Source organism: Gadus chalcogrammus, chromosome 6 (genome assembly GCF_026213295.1).
Source record: "Gadus chalcogrammus isolate NIFS_2021 chromosome 6, NIFS_Gcha_1.0, whole genome shotgun sequence".
NCBI classification, from domain to species: Eukaryota; Metazoa; Chordata; class Actinopteri; order Gadiformes; family Gadidae; genus Gadus; species Gadus chalcogrammus.
In genome coordinates this window covers 301,308-327,151 of record NC_079417.1, presented here as the reverse complement: position 1 = coordinate 327,151, position 25,844 = coordinate 301,308, and the positions used below count along the sequence as shown (strand labels likewise).

The 25,844-nt window shown below is 54.5% G+C and overlaps 3 protein-coding genes across 3 annotated transcripts in view; 2 read left to right on the top strand and 1 right to left on the bottom strand.

The window, feature by feature from the left end:
• rspo1 (R-spondin 1) overlaps nt 1–25,844 on the top strand; it is a 129,573-nt gene that overhangs the window by 34,059 nt on the left and 69,670 nt on the right. The gene's annotated exons all lie outside the window — the stretch shown is intronic.
• LOC130384653 (axonemal dynein light intermediate polypeptide 1-like) lies at nt 1,743–7,550 on the top strand. The gene is made up of 6 exons (XM_056592947.1): nt 1,743–2,565; nt 2,782–2,912; nt 3,361–3,530; nt 3,831–4,009; nt 7,078–7,242; nt 7,391–7,550. Exons 1-6 carry the CDS (start codon nt 2,473–2,475, stop codon nt 7,424–7,426), a joined length of 774 nt encoding a protein of 257 aa, XP_056448922.1. The 5' UTR covers nt 1,743–2,472; the 3' UTR covers nt 7,427–7,550.
• On the bottom strand, nt 7,281–24,124 carry LOC130384651 (nucleolar GTP-binding protein 2-like). The gene is made up of 16 exons (XM_056592944.1): nt 23,923–24,124; nt 23,458–23,542; nt 22,608–22,702; nt 20,947–21,086; nt 14,447–14,631; nt 13,039–13,105; nt 12,584–12,742; nt 11,923–12,036; nt 11,699–11,827; nt 11,081–11,185; nt 10,811–10,969; nt 9,892–9,999; nt 8,759–9,273; nt 8,335–8,411; nt 8,154–8,230; nt 7,281–8,016 (listed from the first exon to the last, which is right to left on the bottom strand). Exons 1-16 carry the CDS (start codon nt 23,984–23,986, stop codon nt 7,882–7,884), a joined length of 2,214 nt encoding a protein of 737 aa, XP_056448919.1. The 5' UTR covers nt 23,987–24,124; the 3' UTR covers nt 7,281–7,881.

The window sequence follows — 25,844 nt, the reverse complement described above, 5'->3', positions numbered from 1 at the left end:
CCTGGTCCCTCCCCCGTCCCCCCCCGTCCCTCCCCGGTCCCTCCCCTGGTCCCTCCCCCGCCCCCCCCCCGTCCCTCCCCCGGTCCCGTCCCTCCCCCGGTCCCGTCCCTCCCCTCCCCTGTCCCTCCCCGTCCCTCCCCCTGTCCCATCCCTCCCCCGTCCCTCCCCCATCCCTCCCCGTCCCTCCCCCGTCCCTCCCCCTCCCGGGTGGGTCAGGTCACCTGTACTGGAAGATGGCGTGCTGCTTGGAGCAGGAGGGGTGGTCGATGGAGATGTCGGCGATCTTCCTGTCGCGGCCCAGCAGGTAGGCGCTCTGCCGGTGGACGTACATCACGGGCAGCGGCTCGTCGTTCTTGAAGGGGTACAGGCGCCAGCGCCGCTTGGGGATACGCGCCTCGGGGGGCTCGTTGTACTTGATGACCACGCCCCTGAAGGTGTTGGTGTCCTCCGTCAGCGCCCCCGACAGCCCGAAGTCGGGCTTCTCCTTGTCGGGAGGGGGGTCGTCGCCGCCCTCGCCCCCCTCCTGGGGCACCCCGAAGGCCCCCGCCCCCTCCTCTTCCTCCCTGCGCGCCCGGGCCTCCCTCCGCCGCTCGTCGTGCTGCTGCCGCTCCTCCTGCTGCTCCTGGGGGGCCGGCCCGCCTCGCGGCGCGTCCCACCGGCCCCCGCGCTCCCGTGGCGGTCGGTCCGTCTCCCACCGGCTCCTCCGCTCCGGGGGGGGGTCGCTCCGCACGCGCTGGTCCTCAGCCCCGACGGCCCCCGCTCGGTGAGGCTCGGCGCCCCCTCCCCGGGGAGGCTCCGCGGCCCCCCCCCCGGGGAGGCTCTGCGGCCCCCCCCCCGGTGAGGCTCCCGCTCCTGTCAGGAGAACCAGTGTCAGCACGGTGACCAGCTGGGGGTCTGCAGAGACCCTCTTCAATACATAGTCAACAGTTACAGTCGCAGTACAGGAGGGGTACAGGAGGGGTACAGCTATGACTGGGGGTCTCCTCACCCGTTTGATCCTGGCGTCTCCCCCCCGGTGGGGACTCCCACCCCTCTGGTTCCGAGGGGACCGGCTGCCCCTCCTGGGGGGAGACCTCTCCTTCTTGGGGGGAGACCTCTCCCTCTTGGGGGGAGACCTCTCCCTCTTGGTCGGGGATCGATCCCGCGGTCTGACAGGCGATCTGGACGAGGTAAACAAAGGATCGGATTCCCTGAATCAATTAAATAATTAGAATATGGAAAACTAATGGTTCGACTCAGTGACCGACGGCTGGCTGTACACAATGTAATGTACGTTACATTGTGTACAGCCAGTTCACACATGCCTAGGCGAAATGGTTGATTTGAAGCTAATTATTTCAGTGCTGCTTTTACACGCATAGTGTAATGTACAGTTACATTAAAGTTTGACCTCTGGGGACCAGTAGAGCTTCATCACCGTGTGACGTGTTAAAGAGACTGCATGTATCCGCTCTTCTAACCAACCTCTCAAAGCACTTTACAACACTGCCTCACATTCACCCATTCAACCACACGTTGACACAACGACGGCGGAATCAGCCCTCAATGCGACAGCAAGCTCGTTATGAGCAGTCAGAGTGAGGCGTCTTGCTCAGGGACTCCTCGACACTCAGATAGGAGGAGCCGGGGATCGAACCATCAACCTCCCGGTTACCAGCCGCCCCGCTCTACCTCCTGAACCACATGCTGTGTGGACAGTGATCCTGAACAACCAACCTGCTGCTCCTCCTGCGGGGGGGACTCGGGCTGGCGGACCGGGGTCGGGGTCTGGGGCTGAGGGACCGGGAACGTTGTCGGGTTCTTGGGCTGGGGGACCGGGACCGGGGGGGTCTCGGTCTCCGCGCGGGACTCGCTCTCTCCTGTTTGATTCTCACCCTCGCCTCCCGCGGCGGGGATTCCCGCCTCCGTCTCCTCTCTTTCTCCATCTTAAAGCAACGCGACTAACCTGGTTTATATTGAACTAAACGTTTATCATAGCGTCCAGAAATGTGATTTTATACACAATGAAGGTAAAACTCTAAACACCAAAACTTCTATTGTGTAAACGCTGTTTCGTTTCCACTTCCGGTGGTGCGCAGGAAACAGTCTCCGACGTCCCAGTCCCTTCCCCGACTGATGGTTCCGCCACCACTCGGGGCCTTCTTTATTTGTTCTTTATTCATCCTTCATTTATTCTTTATTTATTCTTTATCCCAGTTTGAATGAGCTGAGAAGTGAAGGCCGCGTACAGTATTAATTATACCACTATAGCATGAGTACGGACGACGTTTCAGCCTCCAGCTGACCCCAGTTCAGGCGGGTAGCAGAGCGCATGCGCTACCGGACGGCTGGTAACCATGGCACCATTAACGGTCAACGTGATGAGCGTACGTTCTGCTGGTAACCATGACGACATCAACAGTCAGAGTCACAGGTGAAGCGTCGAGTATTTACTGTTTCTCCCGCCGTAGAAAGTGAGTTAAAGTCATCAGAATGATCCCCCCGGCGGAGTCCCTGCTGAGGTACGACACCCCGGTCCTGCAGAGCAGAGCCGTGGAAAGAACCGCGGACCGGAAGACCCCCAAGGTAGGACGGAGAGGAACCTGAACCAGAAAACCGCTCTGAAGCGGCTCAATAAACCGCTCTGACCGGCTCAACAAATCTCGATTCTGGGCTCATACATGTTTGTGTGTGACTATCTTTGTATTTGTGTGCCTGTCTGTATTTGTGTGTGTGTGTGTGTGTGTGTGTGTGTGTGTGTGTGGTGTGTGTGTGTGTGTGTGTGTGTGTGTGTGTGTGTAGGCACGGTCTCTGAAGCCCAGCCCCCAGCAGCCCCCCCTGTCCGGCCCGGTCCCCCCGCCCCCCCGATCCCCCGGGGCCGACGCCCCTAGACAGCAGACGGAGGAGGTCCTCAACGCCCTGCTGCCCCCCAGGTATACCCCACCCACTGGGTGACACCAGCCACTGGGTGTACCCCACCCACTGGGTGACACCACACTGGGTGACACCCCACCCACTGGGTATATACCCCACCCACTGGGTATACACCCCACCCACTGGGTGACACCACCCAATGGGTATACACCCCACCCACTGGGTGACACCACACTGGGTGACACCCCACCCACTGGGTATATACCCCACCCACTGGGTATACACCCCACCCCACACCCCACCCACTGGGTATACACCCCACCCACTGGGTGACCCCACCCACTGGGTGACCCCACTAGTCATTGGGCTCCTATCTGGCCCCATGGTCACTAACAGAGTGAAGCTCCTTCTATAGTTGTATCCGCTTGTCTGATGTCAGCGTCCAGTGGCTCTCGGCGGCGCTGTAGGTCTGTGAGCTCCGCCTGCTGAGGTGCTGTGTGTTCGCAGGGAGTGGGCGGAGGCGGGCCAGCTGTGGGTGCAGCAGGTGTCGAGCACCCCCTGCACACGCTCCGACGTGGTGCAGCTCACGGACCAGCTGGACGCGCTGCTGGGGCGGCGGCAGGCCCGCGAGACCGGCATCTGCCCCGTCCGCCGAGAGCTGTACGGACAGTGCTTTGGTGAGGACCGCCTGCTGGGGCCTGGAGGCGACCCCCGGACCCTGACTGGGGGTGGACAGAGCCCCCAGACCCTGACTGGGGGCTCTGTCCACATGAGCTACACCTGATATCTCCTAGTGCTTCTAGATCACCAGGGCTCCATCACCCATCACAACCAGCCGCCCGTTGGTCCACTGGGTAGACTGGAGTCATACTGGGCCCTCTGTAGTAGAATCAAACAGCTGCCTCCTTACCCTGACCTCTGACCCTAAGACGAGCAGTTCCGTCAGGTGACCAGCAACTGTGACCTCTGACCCTCAGACGAGCTGATCCGTCAGGTGACCATCAACTGTGCGGAGCGCGGCGTCTTGCTTCTACGCATCCGCAACGAGATCCGCATGACAGTGGCGGCCTACCAGACGCTGTACGAGAGCAGCATGGCGTTCGGGGTCCGCAAGGCCCTGCAGGCCGAGCAGGGCAAGAGCGACATGGAGACACGGGTGAGAGAGAGAGAGAGAGAGAGAGGCAGAGAGAGCTAGGGTCAACTAGCACACACTGCAGAGAGCTAAGGGTCAACTAGCACACACTGCAGAGAGCTAAGGGCCAGCTAGCGTCCAGTAGAGAGCTAGGGGTCAGCTAGCGTCCAGTAGAGAGCTAGGGGTCAGCTAGCGTCCAGTAGAGAGCTAGGGGTCAGCTAGCGTCCAGTAGAGAGCTAGGGGTCAGCTAGCGTCCAGTAGAGAGCTAGGGGTCAGCTAGCGTCCAGTAGAGAGCTAGGGGTCAGCTAGCGTCCAGTAGAGAGCTAGGGGTCAGCTAGCGTCCAGTAGAGAGCTAGGGGTCAGCTAGCGTCCAGTAGAGAGCTAGGGGTCAGCTAGCGTCCAGTAGAGAGCTAGGGGTCAGCTAGCGTCCAGTAGAGAGCTAGGGGTCAGCTAGCGTCCAGTAGAGAGCTAGAGGTCAGCTAGCGTCCAGTAGAGAGCTAGGGGTCAGCTAGCGTCCAGTAGAGAAGTTGGGGATAGCTAGCGTCCAGTAGAGAGCTAGGGGTCAGCTAGCGTCCAGTAGAGAGCTAGGGGTCAGCTAGCGTCCAGTAGAGAGCTAGGGGTCAGCTAGCATCCAGTAGAGAGCTAGAGGTCAGCTAGCGTCCAGTAGAGAGCTAGGGGTCAGCTAGCGTCCAGTAGAGAGCTAGGGGTCAGCTAGCGTCCAGTAGAGAGCTAGGGGTCAGCTAGCGTCCAGTAGAGAGCTAGGGGTCAGCTAGCGTCCAGTAGAGAGCTAGGGGTCAGCTAGCGTCCAGTAGAGAAGTTGGGGATAGCTAGCGTCCAGTAGAGAGCTAGGGGTCAGCTAGCGTCCAGTAGAGAGCTAGGGGTCAGCTAGCGTCCAGTAGAGAGCTAGGGGTCAGCTAGCATCCAGTAGAGAGCTAAAGGTCAGCTAGCATCCAGTAGAGAGCTAGGGGTCAGCTAGCGTCCAGTAGAGAGCTAGGGGTCAGCTAGCGTCCAGTAGAGAGCTAGGGGTCAGCTAGCGTCCAGTAGAGAGCTAGGGGTCAGCTAGCGTACAGTAGAGAGCTAGGGGTCAGCTAGCATCCAGTACTGGTTGTAAGGACTGCCTTAGCCTATGGTGTTGATGGTTCCTGGTGTTATAGCTCATTGTTCTGTTGTGTTGATGGTTCCTGGTGTTATAGCTCATTGTTCTGTTGTGTTGATGGTTCCTGGTCTTGTAGCTCATTGGTCTGTTGATGGTTCCTGGTCTCTTTTGTTGATGGTTCCTTTTTTTTTTGTTCATTGGCCTATTGTTTATGGTTCCTGGTCTGTTGTGTTGATGTTCTTGTTGTGTTGATGGTTTTATTGGTCTGTTGTGTTGATGGTTCCCGACATGATGTGTTGATTCCTGTTGTGTAGATTATTCCTGGTCTGCTGCTCAGTGGTGTTGATGGCTCCTGGTCTGTTGATGGTTCCTGGTCTGTAGCTAAGTGGCCTGTTGATGGTTCCTGGTCTGTAGCTCAGTGGTCTGTTGATGGTTCCTGGTCGGTTGATGTTTCCTGGTCTGTAGCTCAGTGGTCTGTTGATGGTTCCTGGTCTGTAGCTCAGTGGTGTTGATGGTTCCTGGTCTGTAGCTCAGTGCTCTGTTGATGGTCCCTCCCTGGTCTGTAGCTCACTGGTGTTGATGGTTCCTGGTTTGTAGCTCAGTGGCCTGTTGATGGTTCCGGGTCTGTTGATGGTTCCTGGTCTGTAGCTCAGTGATCTGTTGATGGTTCCTGGTCTGTAGCTCAGTGGCCTGTTGATGGTTCCTGGTCTGTAGGTCAGTGGCCTGTTGATGGTTCCTGGTCTGTAGCTCAGTGGCCTGTTGATGGTTCCTGGTCTTTAGCTCAGGGGTGTTGATGGTCCCTGGTCTGTAGCTCAGTGGCCTGTTGATGGTCCCTGGTCTGTAGCTCAGTGGTGTTAATGGTTCCTGGTCTGTAGCTCAGTGGTCTGTTGATTGTTCCTGGTCTGTTGATGGCTCCTGGTCTGTTTATGGTTCCTGGTCTGTAGCTCAGTGGCCTGTTGATTGTTCCTGGTCGGTTGATGGTTCCTGGTCTGTAGCTCAGTGGCCTGTTGATGGTTCCTGGTCTGTAGCTCAGTGGCCTGTTGATTGTTCCTGGTCTGTTGATGGTTCCTGGTCTGTAGCTCAGTGGCCTGTTGATTGTTCCTGGTCTGTTGATGGTTCCTGCCCTGTAGCTCAGTGGCCTGTTGATGGTTCCTGGTCTGTAGCTCAGTGCTCTGTTGATGGTTCCTGGTCTACTCAGTAGCTCAGTGGTGTTGATGGTTCCTGGTCTGTAGCTCAGTGGCCTGTTGATTGTTCCTGGTCTGTTGATGGTTCCTGGTCTGTAGCTCAGTGGCCTGTTGATGGTTCCTGGTCTGTAGCTCAGTGGCCTGTTGATTTTTCCTGGTCTGTTGATGGTTCCTGGTCTGTAGCTCAGTGGCCTGTTGATTGTTCCTGGTCTGTTGATGGTTCCTGCCCTGTTGATGGTTCCTGGTCTGTAGCTCAGTTGATGGTTCCTGCCCTGTAGCTCAGTGGCCTCCTGTTGATGGTTCCTGGTCTGTAGCTCAGTGCTCTGTTGATGGTTCCTGGTCTGTAGCTCAGTGGTCTGTTGATGGTTCCTGGTCTGTAGCTCAGTGGCCTGTTGATGGTTCCTGGTCTGTAGCTCAGTGGCCTGTTGATTGTTCCTGGTCTGTTGGTTCCTGGTCTGTAGCTCAGTGGCCTGTTGATTGTTCCTGGTCTGTTGATGGTTCCTGCCCTGTAGCTCAGTGGCCTGTTGATGGTTCCTGGTCTGTAGCTCAGTGCTCTGTTGATGGTTCCTGCCCTGTAGCTCAGTGGCCTCCTGTTGATGGTTCCTGGTCTGTAGCTCAGTGGTCTGTTGATGGTGCCTGGTCTGTAGCTCAGTGGTCTGTTGATGGTTCCTGGTCTGTAGCTCAGTGGTCTGTTGATGGTTCCTGGTCTGTAGCTCAGTGCTCTGTTGATGGTTCCTGGTCTGTAGCTCAGTGCTCTGTTGATGGTTCCTGGTCTGTAGCTCAGTGGTCTGTTGATGGTTCCTGGTCTGTAGCTCAGGGAGCTGGAGCTGGAGAAGCAGGACTTGGAGCATCAGCTGAGCGAGCAGAAGGCCAGATGTGAGGCGGTGGAGAAGAGAGAGCTGGAGATCCGCCAGACCGAGGAGAGGAAGCACGGTGAGGAGATCCAGTTCCTCAAGAGGACCAACCAGCAGCTCAAGGTGACGCATGACCCCCTCCTTTCAACATTTACAACCACTTTATTTAAAATAGCTTTTTATTTGAAAGAGTAATGTAGTTTACATTGAAATGACAGGTTTTTTTATTATTTTTTTCCACGTTAGCATTTAAAGAATGTTCTCATTGCAGGCCCAGCTGGAAGTAACCATCACTCCAAAGAAATGAGATCCTCCGACACAAGACACCTGACCTCATTTAAGGCCTGGACGCAGATTTATAAAAAACATTCAACACATTGTGGGTCTCTGGGTGTAAATATCTTTTTACAGCACAAGTTATCGTTTTCTCTGAGACTTGAAAGGTTGTCGAGATGCCAGCGGGCGCGTGGGTCAGACATGTGTCTAGAGGTGGATTAATGAGTCCTTATCTGCCCCCTGAGGCTCCAACAGAAGGCTCTGGAGTGCACACTCCACTGAGCTGAAATGTGCCCTCCATCAGTCCACTTGATGGAGGACACATTTCACCTCCACACATTAAGTGTGCACTCAGGGAACCCATTAAACAAAAGGCTCAGAGAGCCACGCCCCCACCCCTCCACCAATGAGAGCTCCTCTTAGGACTCCTCCCTGTCAGTCCGCCAGCAGGCTGTGTGAAGGCCTGTTAGTGTCCACAGCGTTCCTCTAGCGCTTTGCCTTCTTGCCCTTCTTGCCCTCCAACACGGGCATCTTCTTGTCCCGGTTCTTGTTCTTGACGTTGTGCGTCTCGTAGTAACGCGCGCCCACCTTCAGCTTGCTCGCCCGCTCGGCTGCGCGTCTCTGGGAGAGAGAGAGAGAGTGGAAGGCGTCAGTGCAGGTTCCCTCCACGACCCCGCTGTCGCTACATTTACACTCTGTTGTATATTAGATTCACGTCCACCATGGTTTACAGGCCGTGATGAGGAGGAAGAGGTCACCTGTTTGGAGGTCATCTTGGCCGCGGCCGGGGTTTCCTCCTCCCCCGCCCTCCTCTTCTTTGACCTCTCGATCACAGCTGGGAACAGAGCACTGAGCGTTAACCAGGCTGATGCTGGGACATTCCCCAACGATAAGGGCACTAGCAGGTGGTAGGGGTGGGGGGGATGTGTGTAGACCTACCTTTAATATGGGCTTGCTTCTCATCTTGTTTGGGTTTGTCGTCTGCTAACACTTTGCTTGACAGCCCCTTTGGAATCCTGTGCAGAGAGAGAGAGAACATTAGCGGCGCATCAAGGCCGCTGGAAGCTGGCGGCTGACTGGCCTCCCGCCACACGGGGCCGCGCGCAGCCTGTGATGTAGCGTTGCGCACCCTGCCAGGGCTGAGGCCCTTATTGAAGACAGGCCGTTGATTAGGCAGCACCGGCACCACATGGAGCCTCTCACAATAACACATCTCAGGTGCTCCTAGGGGCCAGAGAGGAGGGATAGGCCCTGGCTCCTAGGGGCCAGAGAGGAGGGATAGGCCCTGGCTCCTAGAGGGATGGCCCTGGCTCCTAGGGGCCACAGAGAGGAAGGAGGGATAGGCCCTGGCTGTGGGACGTACCGGATGGCAGAGAAGCGTTTGGACTTGGCGCGGTCCAGGAACTGCTTGTATTTTGCGATCTTCTCGTCCAGCTGACGGATCGTGTTGCTGGGGCCTTTGGTCACCCCTGCTGCCGCGGTGCTGGGCCGCCCCGCCTGTCCCCCTGCTGCAGCCTGCTCCTCCTGCTGCTCCTGCTGCTCCTCCTCCTTCTCCTCCTCTCCAGCATCCTCCTCATCCTCCTCCTCCTCCACGTCGGAGAAGTCGGAGGGGTCGAGGTCGGCCATCTCCACGGGGTCCAGGTCCTCGTCGTTGAACTCCGGCGCCACCGAGATCTTCCCAAAGTTCTGACGCACGCCGGCCAGAATCTTCTGGACCTGCTCCTTCTGCTTCTCCTTACATCTCTCCTGGGCCTCCTGCTCTGCGGGCATGGCCGCCACCTCCTCCTCCCCCTCCTGCTGCTCCTCCTGCTGCTGCTGCTGCTGCTCCTCCTGCACCTGCACCTCAGCCCCAGGTGCAGCGGCCTCCTTCTCCTTGCCCTGCAGGAGTCACATCACATCCATGGTCAGGTCTCCTCCCTTCATTCTCTTTTAGCAGCTAGCGTCCATACTAATACAATAGTTGGTCGTTTTCCTGAATATTGATTGATTTCTAGGAGGCAGCACACAGCCGACACACCCAAAGGAAAGGATGAACGAATAACACAATGACCTTCTCAAAGTTCACATCACACAACATGGATGAAACACTAGCCTCCAGAACAACCCAAAGATAGACATGAAGAGGCCACGATGACGTCATCACGCTGCAGTCACGATGACGCCGTCACACCATCACGATGACGTCATAACACCGCACAATGAAACCATCGCAACGTCACTATGACGCTGTCACACATCACGATGGCGCCATCACCCAGTCACAATAACGCTGTCACACGTCACTATGACGCCATGTCGCCATCACGACGCCGTCACAACGTCACGATGACGCCGTCACACCGTCACGATGACGCCGTCACAATGTCGCAATGATGGAATCACACCCTCACGATGACGTCATCACACCCTCACGATGACGTCATCACACCGTCACGATGACGTCATCACACCGTCACGATGACGTCATCCCCGCCATATGGTTCCACCGGTTCTCACCTCCGGGTCGTTATCGGGTCCTGGCGGTTTCACGAAGAACGGGATGCGTCCCCTCTGCCAATCGTTGAGCACCATCTTAGAGACCGTGACAATGTCTGGTTCTCCGCCCTGCAACACAACAGCCCTATGATCACATATCATGCTGCCGCTGCCTATTTAAATACCACTGGTAGTCAAAGGAGAAATCCGGTGTCAATGGATGGTTTATTACAAGACATTTTATACACACAATACCATCAGTAGCTCAACCATCGATGCCATCTTGTTTTTAAGACTCGATAGGTAGATTGGCGAACACAGGGCTTGCGTGTTGTTGACGGATGTCACAAGCTCTGTGTTCACCAATCTACCTATCGAGTCTTAAAGACAAGATGGCGTCGACAGGTGAACTACGGATGGTATTGTCTGTATAAAATGTCATTTTTAATATCAATCTGTCACTTACAAAGTTATCAATGCCTCGTTTTATATGTCAAGACCCTTATTATACTACCAAATAAGTGTAGGGCTACTTCTAGCCTTGTAAGTGGTTTAAAATAGCGATTTAGTTTTTACCATGAGACATACCCTATCGTTAATAGCGTTTTGGTAGAATCGGCTGAAATCAGCCAACTTAAGAATGCGTCTATATGCACTTTTTTGCTGCCAAACGAACATTCCAACTCGTTATCATACCAATCATATCCCAGATCCATTTTACCCCGGATTTCTCCTTTAACAAGCCACTGGTTATTAAAAGCTGATTCTTAAAAAGCTAATTATTATTAACAACACTGTTTATCTATGATCGACTGGTTTATCTATGAGCTTGGGTCACTAACGAGCCACTGATTCTTAACGAGCTGATGGGAGACCATCTCCTGGGTGGGGGCCTTCAGATAGGGAGGTGATCTGCGGTAAAGCCCGGCCCCCTGCTGACCTTGTGCAGCTTCCCGGTGCGGAAGGCCAGTTTCTCCAGGAAGTCCTCTGGGGAGCTCCAGGTGGGGATGCGGTAGGTCTTCTGGATGTACTCGGGCTTGGCCCGCTCCAGGACGGCCGGGATGTGCTCCTCTGGGTGCTTGATCTTCTCCACTTGGACCTGAGGAGAACATGATGCAGGCGTTCAGCGCAGGCGGTCTAATGGTTACCGACCTAGACTACAGAGCAGCTCAAAGAATAATAACAAGACGATCATTGTGGCTGAACTCACCACTCCCTTCAGGACGATGTCTGACTCGCTGTCCTCAGACGGGTACACCACGCCCGGGCAGTCGATGAGGAAGATACGGCGCATCAGAGTGATGTACTGCCACACCTAAAGAGACAAGACCGTAGAGAGACAAGACCCAGAGCATCAGGGTACTGCCAAACCTAGAGAGACAAGACCGTAGAGAGACAAGACCCGGAGCATCAGAGTACTGCCACACCTAGAGAGACAAGACCGTAGAGAGACAAGACCCAGAGCATCAGGGTACTGCCACACCTAGAGAGACAAGACCGTAGAGAGACAAGAACGTAGAGAGACAAGACCCGGAGCATCAGAGTACTGCCACACCTAGAGAGACAAGACCGTAGAGAGACAAGACCCGGAGCATCAGAGTACTGCCACACCTAGAGAGACAAGACCGTAGAGAGACAAGACCCGGAGCATCAGAGTACTGCCACACCTAGAGAGACAAGACCGTAGAGAGACATGGGTGAGGGGGGGGGTCTGTCTGTATATAGCTGGAGATGGGGGGGGGGGTCTGTCTGTATATAGCTGGAGATGGGGGGGGGGGGGGTCTGTCTGTATATAGCTGGGGGTGGGGGGGGGAGGGCGGTACAGTACCTTGGTCTCCCCGGCGATGGGCGCCACGTTGCAGACCTTCTTGGACCTCAGGGTGTTGATGACGGAGCTCTTCCCCACGTTTGGGTAGCCGATGAACCCAACGCTGATCTGCTTCTTATCAGTGTGGAGCTGGGGGGGGAGGAGGAGATGCTCTACGTCAGTCTGCTGAAGTGGCCCCCTACAGAGATCTACGTCAGCGGGTGGAGGTGGAGGGTGAGGCTCACCTTGCCGAACTGCCGGAGCAGCTGAATGAGGCAGCCTTTGCCGAAGGAGTTGGTGAGGCTGGCGTGGAAGGCCAGGGTGGGGTTAATGGCAGAGAGAATGGCCACCCAGCGTTTCTATAGCAACAACAAGGGTGGGGTTCATCGTCATGGATACACAACAACAAGGGCGGGGTTCATCGTCATGGATACACAACAACAAGGGCGGGGTTCATGGTCATGGATACACAACAACAAGGGCGGGGTTCATGGTCATACACAACAACAAGGGGGGGGTTCATGGTCATAGATACACAACAACAAGGGCGGGGTTCATGGTCATAGATACACAACAACAAGGGGGGGGTTCATGGTCATGGATACACAACAACAAGGGCGGGGTTCTTGGTCATGGATACACAACAATAAGGGCGGGGTTCATGGTCATGGATACACAACAACAAGGGCGGGGTTCATGGTCATGGATACAGTGTGGCCTCCCCTACTGACGGTGTGTTGTACCCAGTACTCCTGTGCAGTCCTGGGGGGCTAAACACCGGTCCTCATGGAATACTGTAGGGACCTTTTCACATACTCATCTAATAATGCAGAAACTGTTCAGTAAGGTTCAGGGTAACGTCAGCTCTGATTGGCTGGTCAGGAAAGGTCTTCAGAGGTGACCTACCGTGACCCAGGTTGGGATGAGGTCACACTTGTTGAGGACGAAGATGAGGTGTTTCCATGGCTTCTCCTTCTTCATGTACGTCTCGATACTCTGGGAGCGCGTGCCCATTGGGTCCCGGGCGTCCAGGACCTGGATCACCACGTCGGACGAGTCAATCACCTAGGGAACAGGACCCGGCAATCAATCACAGGACCCGGCAATCAATCACAGGACCCGCCAATCAATCACAGGAACCGCCAATCAATCACAGGAACCGCCAATCAATCACAGGAACCGCCAATCAATCACAGGAACCGCCAATCAATCACAGGAACCGCCAATCAATCACAGGAACCGCCAATCAATCACAGGAACCCCCAATCACAGGACCCGCCAATCAATCACAGGACCCGCCAATCACCTCCCTCCATCAGGTGTGTTAATGCGTGTGTGAAACAGTAGCAGTGATACCGTACCTTGTACAGCTCTCCCCAGATCCTCTTGGACTGGCCCTTCTTGAAGATCTCTTCGCGCACCTCCTCCCTGGAGAGACAGGGTTCACTTCATCATCCCCATCCTCCTCTTCCTCATGACCGTCCCCCCCTGCTCGTGATTTAACTCGAGCAGGGTATGTAACCTGGTTTACAGAGCACTAGACTAGAGGGACCTGGTTTACAGAGCACTAGTAGACTAGACTAGAGGGACCTGGTTTACAGAGCACTAGACTAGACTAGAGGGACCTGGTTTACAGAGCACTAGACTAGAGGGACCTGGTTTACAGAGCACTAGACTAGAGGGACCTGGTTTACAGAGCACTAGACTAGAGGGTCCTGGTTTACAGAGCACTAGACTAGAGGGACCTGGTTTACAGAGCACTAGACTAGAGGGACCTGGTTTACAGAGTACTAGACTAGAGGGACCTTGTTTACAGAGCACTAGACTAGAGGGACCTGGTTTACAGAGCACTAGACTAGAGGGACCTGGTTTACAGAGCACTAGACTAGAGGGACCTGGTTTACAGAGCACTAGACTAGAGGGACCTGGTTTACAGAGCACTAGACTAGAGGGACCTGGTTTACAGAGCACTAGACTAGAGGGACCTGGTTTACAGAGCACTAGACTAAGGGGCCTGGTTTACAGAGCACTAGACTAGAGGGACCTGGTTTACAGAGCACTAGACTAGAGGGACCTGGTTTACAGAGCACTAGACTAGACTAGAGGGTCCTGGTTTACAGAGCACTAGACTAGAGGGTCCTGGTTTACAGAGCACTAGACTAGAGGGACCTGGTTTACAGAGCACTAGACTAGAGGGACCTGGTTTACAGAGCACTAGACTAGAGGGACCTGGTTTACAGAGCACTAGACTAGAGGGACCTGGTTTACAGAGCACTAGACTAGAGGGACCTGGTTTACAGAGCACTAGACTAAGGGGCCTGGTTTACAGAGCACTAGACTAGAGGGACCTGGTTTACAGAGAACTAGACTAGAGGGACCTGGTTTACAGAGCACTAGACTAGAGGGACCTGGTTTACAGAGTACTAGACTAGAGGGACCTGGTTTACAGAGCACTAGACTAGAGGGTCCTGGTTTACAGAGCACTAGACTAGAGGGTCCTGGTTTACAGAGCACTAGACTAGAGGGACCTGGTTTACAGAGCACTAGACTAGAGGGACCTGGTTTACAGAGCACTAGACTAGAGGGACCTGGTTTACAGTGCACTAGACTAGAGGGACCTGGTTTACAGTGCACTAGACTAGAGGGACCTGGTTTACAGAGCACTAGACTAGAGGGACCTGGTTTACAGAGCACTAGACTAGACTAGAGGGACCTGGTTTACAGTGCACTAGACTAGAGGGACCTGGTTTACAGAGCACTAGACCTTACCGGACCCCTGAATCCTCGGTGACCAGGTCGCGGTCCTTGTCGGCGCTGTAGGAGAGGACGGAGGCCTCCGCCCGCACCACCAGGTCCTTGACGTCCTCCACCAGCAGGCTGGGCCTCTTCCTCTGGGCCCGCGGGCCGAAGGTGGTCTGGAAGCCCTCGGTGTCAAGGATGTGCACCTTGGAGTTCTGGAGGAGAGGAGGAGGAGGACATTAGAGGGGGGAGGAGGAGGAGGAGGAGGAGGACGTTAGAGGGAGGAGGAGGAGGACGTTAGAGGGGGGGGGGGGAGGAGGACGTTAGAGGGGGGAGGAGGAGGACGTTAGAGGGGGAGGAGGAGGAAGTTAGAGGGGGGAGGAGGAGGAGGACGTTAGAGGGGGGAGGAGGAGGAGGACGTTAGAGGGGGGAGGAGGAGGAGGACATTAGAGGGGGAGGAGGAGGACGTTAGAGGGGGAGGACGTTAGAGGGGGGGAGGAGGAGGAGGAGGAGGTGGGGGAGGAGGAGGAGGAGGTGGGGGAGGAGGAGGAGGTGGGGGAGGAGGAGGAGGACGTTAGAGGGGGAGGAGGAGGACGTTAGAGGGGGGAGAAGGAGGAGGACGTTAGAGGGGGAGGAGGAGGAGGACGTTAGAGGGGGGAGGAGGACGTTAGAGGGGGAGGAGGAGGAGGACGTTAGAGGGGAGGAGGAGGAGGACGAGGTGGGGGAGGAGGAGGAGGAGGTGGGGGAGGAGGAGGAGGTGGGGGAGGAGGAGGAGGACGTTAGAGGGGGAGGAGGAGGACGTTAGAGGGGGGAGAAGGAGGAGGACGTTAGAGGGGGGAGGAGGACGTTAGAGGGGAGGAGGAGGAGGAGGACGTTAGAGGGGGAGGAGGAGGAGGACGTTAGAGGGGGGAGGAGGACGTTAGAGGGGAGGAGGAGGAGGAGGACGATAGAGGGAGGAGGAGGAGGAGGAGGACGTTAGAGGGAGGAGGAGGAGGACGTTAGAGGGAGGAGGAGGAGGACGTTAGAGGGGGGAGGAGGACGTTAGAGGGAGGAGGAGGACGATAGAGGGGAGGAGGAGGAGGAGGACGTTAGAGGGAGGAGGAGGAGGACGATAGAGGGGAGGAGGAGGAGGAGGACGTTAGAGGGAGGAGGAGGAGGACGTTAGAGGGGGGAGGAGGAGGACGTTAGAGGGGGGAGGAGGACGTTAGAGGGAGGAGGAGGACGATAGAGGGGGGAGGAGGAGGAGGAGGACGTTAGAGGGAGGAGGAGGAGGAGGAGGACGTTAGAGGGGGGAGGAGGAGGAGGTTAGAGGGGGAGGAGGAGGTTAGAGGGAGGAGGAGGAGGACGTTAGAGGGGGGAGGAGGAGGAGGACGTTAGAGGGGGGAGGAGGAGGACGTTAGAGGGGGAGGAGGAGGACGTTAGAGGGGGGAGGAGGAGGAGGACGTTAGAGGGGGAGGAGGAGGAGGACGAGGTGGGGGAGGAGGAGGAGGAGGTGGGGGAGGAGGAGGAGGAGGTGGGGGAGGAGGAGGAGGACGTTAGAGGGGGAGGAGGAGGACGTTAGAGGGGGAGGAGGACGTTAGAGGGGGAGGAGGAGGAGGACGTTAGAGGGGGGAGGAGGAGGAGGACGTTAGAGGGGGAGGAGGAGGAGGACGTTAGAGGGGGAGGAGGAGGACGTTAGAGGGGGGGAGAAGGAGGACGTTAGAGGGGGAGGAGGACGTTAGAGGGGGAGGAGGAGGAGGACGTTAGAGGGAGGAGGAGGAGGACGTTAGAGGGGGGAGGAGGAGGAGGACGTTAGAGGGGGAGGAGGAGGAGGACGTTAGAGGGGGAGGAGGAGGAGGACGTTAGAGGGGGAGGAGGAGGACATTAGAGGGGGGAGGAGGAGGAGGACGTTAGAGGGGGAGGAGGAGGACGTTAGAGGGGGGAGGAGGAGGAGGAGGACGATAGAGGGGAGGAGGAGGAGGAGGAGGACGTTAGAGGGAGGAGGAGGAGGAGGAGGTTAGAGGGGGGAGGAGGACGTTAGAGGGGGGAGGAGGAGGACGATAGAGGGGGGAGGAGGAGGAGGAGGACGTTAGAGGGGGGAGGAGGAGGACGTTAGAGGGGGGAGGAGGAGGACGTTAGAGGGGGGAGGAGGAGGAGGACGTTAGAGGGGGGAGGAGGAGGACGTTAGAGGGGGAGGAGGAGGAAGTTAGAGGGGGAGGAGGAGGACGTTAGAGGGGGAGGAGGAGGACGTTAGAGGGGGAGGAGGAGGAGGACGTTAGAGGGGGGAGGAGGAGGAGGACGTTAGAGGGGGGAGGAGGAGGACGTTAGAGGGAGGAGGAGGAGGACGTTAGAGGGGGGAGGAGGAGGAGGACGTTAGAGGGGGGAGGAGGAGGAGGACGTTAGAGGGGGGAGGAGGAGGAGGACGTTAGAGGGGGGAGGAGGAGGACGTTAGAGGGAGGAGGAGGAGGACGTTAGAGGGAGGAGGAGGAGGACGTTAGAGGGGGGAGGAGGAGGACGTTAGAGGGGGAGGAGGAGGAGGACGTTAGAGGGGGGAGGAGGAGGAGGACGTTAGAGGGGGGAGGAGGAGGAGGTTAGAGGGGGGAGGAGGAGGAGGTTAGAGGGGGGAGGAGGAGGTTAGAGGGAGGAGGAGGAGGTTAGAGGGGGGAGGAGGAGGGTAGAGGGAGGAGGAGGAGGAGGTTAGAGGGAGGAGGAGGAGGAGGTCTATAGGGGGGAGGAGGAGGAGGTTAGAGGGGGGAGGAGGAGGAGGTTAGAGGGGGGAGGAGGAGGAGGAGGAGGAGGAGGAGGAGGTTAGAGGGGGGAGGAGGAGGAGGAGGAGGAGGTTAGAGGGGGGAGGAGGAGGAGGAGGAGGAGGAGGAGGACGTTAGAGGGGGGAGGAGGACGTTAGAGGGGGGAGGAGGAGGACGTTAGAGGGAGGAGGAGGAGGACGTTAGAGGGGGGAGGAGGAGGTTAGAGGGGGGGAGGAGGAGGACGTTAGAGGGGGGAGGAGGAGGACGTTAGAGGGAGGAGGAGGAGGACGTTAGAGGGGGGAGGAGGAGGACGTTAGAGGGAGGAGGAGGAGGACGTTAGAGGGGGGAGGAGGAGGAGGACGTTAGAGGGAGGAGGAGGAGGACGTTAGAGGGAGGAGGAGGAGGACGTTAGAGGGAGGAGGAGGAGGAGGAGGACGTTAGAGGGGGGAGGAGGAGGACGTTAGAGGGAGGAGGAGGAGGAGGAGGACGTTAGAGGGAGGAGGAGGAGGAGGACGTTAGAGGGGGGAGGAGGAGGAGGAGGACGTTAGAGGGGGGAGGAGGAGGAGGACGTTAGAGGGAGGAGGAGGAGGACGTTAGAGGGAGGAGGAGGAGGAGGACGTTAGAGGGGGGAGGAGGAGGAGGAGGAGGTTAGAGGGAGGAGGAGGACGTTAGAGGGGGGAGGAGGAGGAGGACGTTAGAGGGAGGAGGAGGAGGAGGACGTTAGAGGGAGGAGGAGGAGGAGGACGTTAGAGGGGGGAGGAGGAGGACGTTAGAGGGGGGAGGAGGAGGAGGACGTTAGAGGGGGGTAGGAGGAGGAGGTTAGAGGGGGGAGGAGGAGGTTAGAGGGAGGAGGAGGAGGTTAGAGGGGGGAGGAGGAGGACGTTAGAGGGGGGAGGAGGAGGAGGACGTTAGAGGGGGAGGAGGAGGACGTTAGAGGGGGGAGGAGGAGGACGTTAGAGGGGGGAGGAGGAGGAGGACGTTAGAGGGGGAGGAGGAGGACGTTAGAGGGGGAGGAGGAGGAGGAGGTTAGAGGGGGGAGGAGGAGGACGTTAGAGGGGGGAGGAGGAGGAGTAGGGAGGAGGAGGAGGAGGACGTTAGAGGGGGGAGGAGGAGGACGTTAGAGGGGGGAGGAGGAGGAGGACGTTAGAGGGGGAGGAGGAGGACGTTAGAGGGGGCGGAGGAGGAGGAGGAGGACGTTAGAGGGAGGAGGAGGAGGACGTTAGAGGGGGGAGGAGGAGGAGGAGGGAGGAGGAGGAGGAGGACGTTAGAGGGGGGAGGAGGAGGAGGACGTTAGAGGGGGGAGGAGGAGGAGGACGTTAGAGGGGGGAGGAGGAGGACGTTAGAGGGGGGAGAAGGAGGACGTTAGAGGGGGGAGGAGGAGGAGGAGGACGTTAGAGGGGGGAGGAGGAGGAGGACGTTAGAGGGGGGAGGAGGAGGAGGACGTTAGAGGGGGGAGGAGGAGGAGGACGTTAGAGGGGGGAGGAGGAGGAGGTTAGAGGGGGGAGGAGGAGGAGGTTAGAGGGGGGAGGAGGAGGTTAGAGGGAGGAGGAGGAGGTTAGAGGGGGGAGGAGGAGGACGTTAGAGGGGGGAGGAGGAGGAGGACGTTAGAGGGAGGAGGAGGAGGAGGACGTTAGAGGGGGGAGGAGGAGGAGGACGTTAGAGGGGGAGGAGGAGGAGGACGTTAGAGGGGGAGGAGGAGGACGTTAGAGGGGGAGGAGGAGGACGTTAGAGGGGGGAGGAGGAGGACGTTAGAGGGGGGAGGAGGAGGAGGACGTTAGAGGGGGGAGGAGGAGGAGGACGTTAGAGGGGGAGGAGGAGGACGTTAGAGGGGGGAGGAGGAGGAGGACGTTAGAGGGGGAGGAGGAGGAGGACGTTAGAGGGGGGAGGAGGAGGAGGACGTTAGAGGGGGAGGAGGAGGACGTTAGAGGGGGGAGGAGGAGGAGGACGTTAGAGGGGGGAGGAGGAGGAGGACGTTAGAGGGAGGAGGAGGAGGACGTTAGAGGGGGGAGGAGGAGGAGGACGTTAGAGGGGGAGGAGGAGGACGTTAGAGGGGGGAGGAGGAGGAGGACGTTAGAGGGAGGAGGAGGAGGACGTTAGAGGGGGGAGGAGGACGTTAGAGGGGGGAGGAGGTTAGAGGGGGGAGGAGGAGGAGGAGGTTAGGACACCAGCTGGGGAGAGGGAGAGGAAATCCTTGGCATGGTAAACAGACGTTATTCATGCTGATTCACTGGAGCAGGCAGTTTAAACCTCGACCATATCTACAGGGGTTATTTTCTGTTATGGTAACAAATCAAGATCCTAACAACCGTATCTTCCAAGAAACCGGTTCTTGTTTGCAGAATATTAAAACATGCAGACAAAAAAATGCTAATTGTCTCCTCCTCAATAACCATGGGAACCGCAGCAGAGCTCTCCTGATACAAGCACAACCGTGATGGAATAGAACGCGATATGCAAAATAAATAAAGAATTGTTACCGTAACTGACTGGAAATCAGTACAATTTCTATTTATCTTTCTTTTACAATTCAATAGTTCAATAAAGATGTTATAATGTAAATTCATTTTTAGGGAATATTACAGAACATAATACATTTTTTTTTTATCGCAATCGCCGGTCATTATCGGGAAAATAAGCGATCACAGAAATAGTCCTCCAAAGACGTTGACAACATCCTGTCTGCCAGAGAGGGATAAATTTAGTAATTTAAAATTATTTAATTTATCTTCAGTGTGCATTGGCCAATCTGATTTGTCTTGACACGATTGTGATTCAGCCTATGCATAGCATGCACGAAAACTCACAGCCAGACACAAGAACTCCTAATTCAAGAGCAGCTTTTTCTTTGATGCCATAGAAAAGAAAGATTAGAAAGAAAAGAAAACTGCAACCTATTTTTTTACATACTTCCATATCGTGTTGTACTGCAGGCTGCATTGATTATTGCATCGTTCATAGAACGTCATATTTGGGAAAAATGACGTTCTATGACATATCTAATAAAATTAGATAAGTTAATTAATCTGTTGATGTCTTTAATGATCATCACAAAATAAGGAAGTGATTAGCGAACTCTGAGTAGCAAACTGAGATGCAGAGATATATTTTAGAAAAACACCCATGGAAATGTACATAAAAAACATTGTTGCCTTGAGATGCATTGCTAATCGTTTTAGAATCGAGTCGTTGACCTCATAATCGAATCGTGAGGTGCCAAGAGATTGCCACCCCTAGCAGCAGCACAAGCTATTGGCAACGTAAGGCCAGCTGAGCGGCCCCTGACCCGATCAACACCGCCGGGCTCCTGGAGACAGGCAGCGGGAACACGATCCATCTCAAAGTATCAAGGAATGAACTCGGTTACATCAGTGGGACGGGCGCCCAACACCAGGCCTGCCCTCCCATTAGGACGCCAGGAATTCATTTTCAGACATTTAACGGCGGGTTTCAATAATCCCCGGGCGTACGAGAGCGATCACGAGGCCGTGCTGCCACGGACGGAACCAATGAAGGATCTGGAATCCTCTGGAGGGCTCAGAGTTGGGACTCTCCACAGACAAGAAGATCTACCACCACAGAGTTTACAGCATCCAAGAACCCTCAAAACACCATCAACTGGAACATGCTGTCTCTGTGGACCTCCATCTCAGTCTGATGCACCCCCTCTCCCTTCCTCCGAACCACCAAAACAACTAAAGGACTTGGTGGGTGGGGGTGTATCTCCTGGGGTGGGGGTGTATCTCCTGGGGGTGGAGGTGTATCCTGGGGGTGGAGGTGTATCCTGGGGGTGGAGGTGGTACTCACGTGGGCCTTGATGCGGTCGTGGAGAAGGGACATGGGCAGCTTGCTCCTCCTCATGATCACTCTGTACGGGTCCTTCTGCACGCGCCCCATCTCCTCCTGGAACTTCTGCAGGGACGACTGCTTGATGACCCGCGTGTTGGCTGGAGGCACGGAGGGTGAGAGGGTAAGATGGAGGCAGTACGCCCACCTCTGCTCATAGGCTACCGGGCGCTCCCTTTTCTCTAAAACCCCTCTCTCTCTCCATTAGAGACATAATAAGTAGGTTAGCGTGTTCTTTGAGACCATGATGAGTAACACCGGTACAGAACAGTCTCAGTGCGTACAGCACACACTAAACTACTGAGGGGGCTGAGAGCTGCTGGGACCAGTTCACCTTCAACTCATCACTGAATACCAACAGCTGTGTGCAGAACCAAACAACATCATCAACAGGCTGGAGAACAGCGGACACAGAACAGTGACTCTATGAAACCCTCCATTCAACGACCACAACATGACAACAGGCTGAGGAGAGGACACAAGTCCTCATAAGTAAACATCTAAAAAGGTCCCCTAAAGGTCCCCCGGCCCCCTGGTGGGAGGGATGGAGGCCCTGTACTACAAACCTCCATTAGAGGGTTAGCGATTTATGTTGCGCTCACAGCCTGGGTTAGCTGGGACACGAAAGTCGCTCTTTTAGCGTCGCTGCCTCACCATGGTGACTTATGCTGTCAACCCAACCTGGTCGGGAGCAGGTTTTCAGCTACGTCTATCGGGTAAGATCGCCATGCGCAGCTTCCTAGCCCCTCCTTTGACAACACCGGCACCATTACTGGGTGTTCCCGTGGACCTCGGAGCCTATCGTACAGGGGCTCTCTGACAGGGGGTCTTCGGGATCGATCCCTTGGCATTGCCTGGGAATATTCTTTATAAGATACAGGTTCTCATTAGAGGGTATTTGCTATTTGATCGTCCTTGTTGGACCTAATGTAGGCAATGCTTACTCTTGCGCATTGTGTCTCCATAAGAGAGTGGAGGTAGCGCGTCAGTCTTGAATTTCTGCATGCAGGGTTCGTCTCCCAAGTGATGCGCATTTATGTGAAGCTTAAATACTCCCAATTCTTACTTCCATTTCTTACGTAGGGTGTATTAAAGTGAATTTCCTAAATTATAGAATAAGGCAGGTTGGCCATTGCTTATGCATTTTGAAAACTTCATCACTCCATTGGGATTAACGGCGAACAATTCTGCATTTGGCACAGTTATTTTATGGACAATATGCAGAAACTTTTCACTTACAAATGTACACTTTCGGGCAGCTCTCTTTTGCCATCATGCCTCCCTAGCCTTATTATGTGCAAATGTGTTAACCCTAGCTGTTATCTGAGTTATGAACTCCTCATAGGAGGTCCATATAGCTATCTGTTACTCTTGAGTGAAATAGACCTTGATCTATCCAGTTTGTAAAGGTAAGTAAAATGATGCGATAAACACCCCTTTCACGTGAAACAAAGCGGAAAACCTCGACTAATCGAATCCTAAGTGAGCGTCGTAGTACCATTTAACTCGGATCGCGAGTGACGTCTCTGTCGTTACAGGTTTTCCCAAGAGAGCCTGGTTATGTTCAGCGAGGTTCGTAGCAGGGGGCACAGGTCTCTGAGGGATGGAGGTCTGCGACTCACCGAACCACTTGATGTTGGGCTCCACGCGGGCTACAGTCCCGGGGGTCACGGAGGACTGGAACGACAGGTTCCGGATCACCTTCCCTCTGTTGTCGCTGGAAGGGACACCCAACAAAGTGAGACACACCACAGTGACACAAAACACAGTGAGACACACCACAGTGACAGACAATGACACCCAACACAGTGACACCCAACACACCACAGTGACAGACAATGACACCCAACACAGTGACACCCAACACACCACAGTGACAGACAATGACACCCAACACAGTGAAACACACCACAGTGACACACAACACACCACAGTGACAGACAATGACACCCAACACAGTGAAACACACCACAGTGACAGACAATGACACCAAACACACCACAGTGACAGACAATGACACCCAACACAGTGAGACACACCACAGTGACAGACAATGACACCCAACACAGTGACACCCAACACACCACAGTGACAGACAATGACACCCAACACAGTGAAACACACCACAGTGACAGACAATGACACCCAACACAGTGTAACACATCACAGTGACAGACAATGACACCCAACACAGGGACACACACCACAGTGAGACACAATGACACCCAACACAGTGACACACACCACAGTGACACACAACGACACCCAACGCAGTGAAACACACAACACAGTGAAACACACAACGACACCCAACACAGTGAAACACACCACAGTGACACACAACACAACGACCCCCAACACAACACAACACAGTGACACACAACACAACACAGAGACACACAACACAGACACACTGAGTGGTCCCGACGTGTGCTGGGTGCAGGGCAGGCCGACCGGGGGGGGGGGGCTCACCATCGCTGCTTCTGCCGGTACATGTTCAGCCTCTTGATGGTGGAGCGGTCTCGGAGGCTGGTGGCCCCCGCCTCCTTGGGCCGGTCTGGGAGGGACACAAACTGGTTTATATACTGGTATCCTCACATACTGGATTAAATACTGGCATCGTCCCATAGTGGTATCGTCACATACTGGGTTACATAGATTCGACCCGAGTTAGATTCCCGATCACTGCCGCTAAAACGGTCGAGGCAGCGCTCCTTAGCAACAACATCCAACAACGCATCGTCTAAAGCGATACAGGTCCGCTAACCCGACCCCCGGGTGGAGGCGTGAGCCGTCTCCTCTCCACCCGGGTTGGAGCCGTCTCCCCGCGGGTGGAGCTGTGAGCTGTCTCTCCCGGATTGAGCTGGAGGTTAGCCGGACCTGCTAGCATTAGCCGAGTGTGTGTGTGAGTGTGACTGTGAGTGGGACGGCGCTCACCAGGGTTGGAGCTGGAGGTGGAGGTGTTGATGGAGCTGCGCCCCTTGAAGCGCGGCTTCACCATGGTGGAGCGGCGGGTGGATGCTGCGGTACCTGGGAAAACAGAAAGTTGCGGGTACGAGTCCTAAAGTCCGAGTTCTGTTGTTACACACTGCACACGTGTTCCTCGAGCGCTGCGTTAACCGGAAAGACGTCACTAAACGTGCGACGCCGAGACCAGCCAATCAGAGACCGATACACCAGCCAATCGGAGAGCGATACAGCCTGAAGTCATGTGACTAATGTTATGTTTTTCATAATAATACTCGAATAATCAAAACGGCCCAAATATGATCTGATATGACCGACTTATTTACACCATAAATAATTAAAGACTATACAAACGTTTATATTTCCAAGAAAAACCTGCGTTACGTCCTCCTTCTACTTGGATGTGTGTATTTATTTCTTATTGCTTATGTTTATTTATTTATTTATTTATTTATTTTTCCACAATGTCTTGTTTTTTAAAAAATGTATGATGACTATATGCTCTGTAAGGTGACCTTGGGTGTTTTGAAAGGCGCCTCTAAATTAAATGTATTATTATTATTTATTATTATGAAACTAAGAAATAAATATAGATTAAATAATGACGTGCCCCAAAATAACAAGCAACTTAATTGACTTGATAATTATTGATACCCTTTTGGCTTCGTTTTTTTGTGTACAAGGAAAGGTATTCATGATGTTTAACATTTATAAGGCTTTAGGGATTGAAATGTAAAGGCATTGGCTGTTTCCCAAAGTGAAGGCTGCAGCCTTGCTAGGACGCGTCCTTGCTAGTCGCGTCCTATGGAGATGAGACTAGAGTGCTAGCTCGAGTGCTTCCTAGCGTTTGTAACGTCTGACTTTGGGAACGACTTGGTAGTGTGGAAGCGCTTCCGCTTCCGCTTTTTAATACTGCGTGTCCGCTTGTAAACACATGTGCGCATATGAATAAAACATGGCAGCAATCAAGCTGATCGATATTTATTTGACTTTTGTCTGTTATGAATGCGGTCATGTCTCCTTCGCATGGAGCCTCTTTGGGGAAGTCACAAAAGCTTTGTTGTGGTGGTTGATCGAATTGTCTTTATTAAAAGGAAAATCCATTCAATTTTTATAAAACTAAGGGAAATTGTCTGAGAACTTAATTCATGCATCACATTTACAGTACGGTTGATTACTATTATGCAGGGGGAAAAAGACAAAGAAAGATGATAAACGTGTATTTATTTGGATATATGATCTGATTCATTCATTCATATATGCCTACAATCTACCAGTGCTTTGAACACATAAGTGTATCATATAAAATACAATTATATACGTTCATTAAAAATTACAAACATTGCAAATGATCGGTTGTGCATTAATTTGGATAGTGGCACTATCCCTTCCACCGGTAAACAAATGTTTGTGCGCCACCCTAAGGCGCACAAAAGCCTCCGTTTGCTGGGCTGACCCTAAAAAAAACCGATTCAACACAAACATAAATAGGTATACATAAATAATGTAATCTTGTGAGCGAGTAAATTGACATTGGTGACAGTGGTGTTTAACACCAGCTACGTCCATGCAAAATATAGCAACGTATCATTAAGTTGCAAAAACGTTTGAAAAGTGGCACAGGTCTTTAGGCTTGATTATTTGCATTAACATGATGAATCTATAAAAAGCAATACGGCACAAAATATTTCTGAAAACTAATATAACTTCACTTCGTTTGAACGTGTACTGCTCTGCCATTTCCAAGAACCCGCCCAGTGAACGCAGAGGATTGTGGGTAGTTTTGGCTCGTCTAGGATGCAGCGATGCATCCTTGAAAAATCTCGGAATTCTCAAAAACAAAGGACGCAAAAATGGCGCGGCTTTCGAGTGTCCTCAACATTGGAACAGTG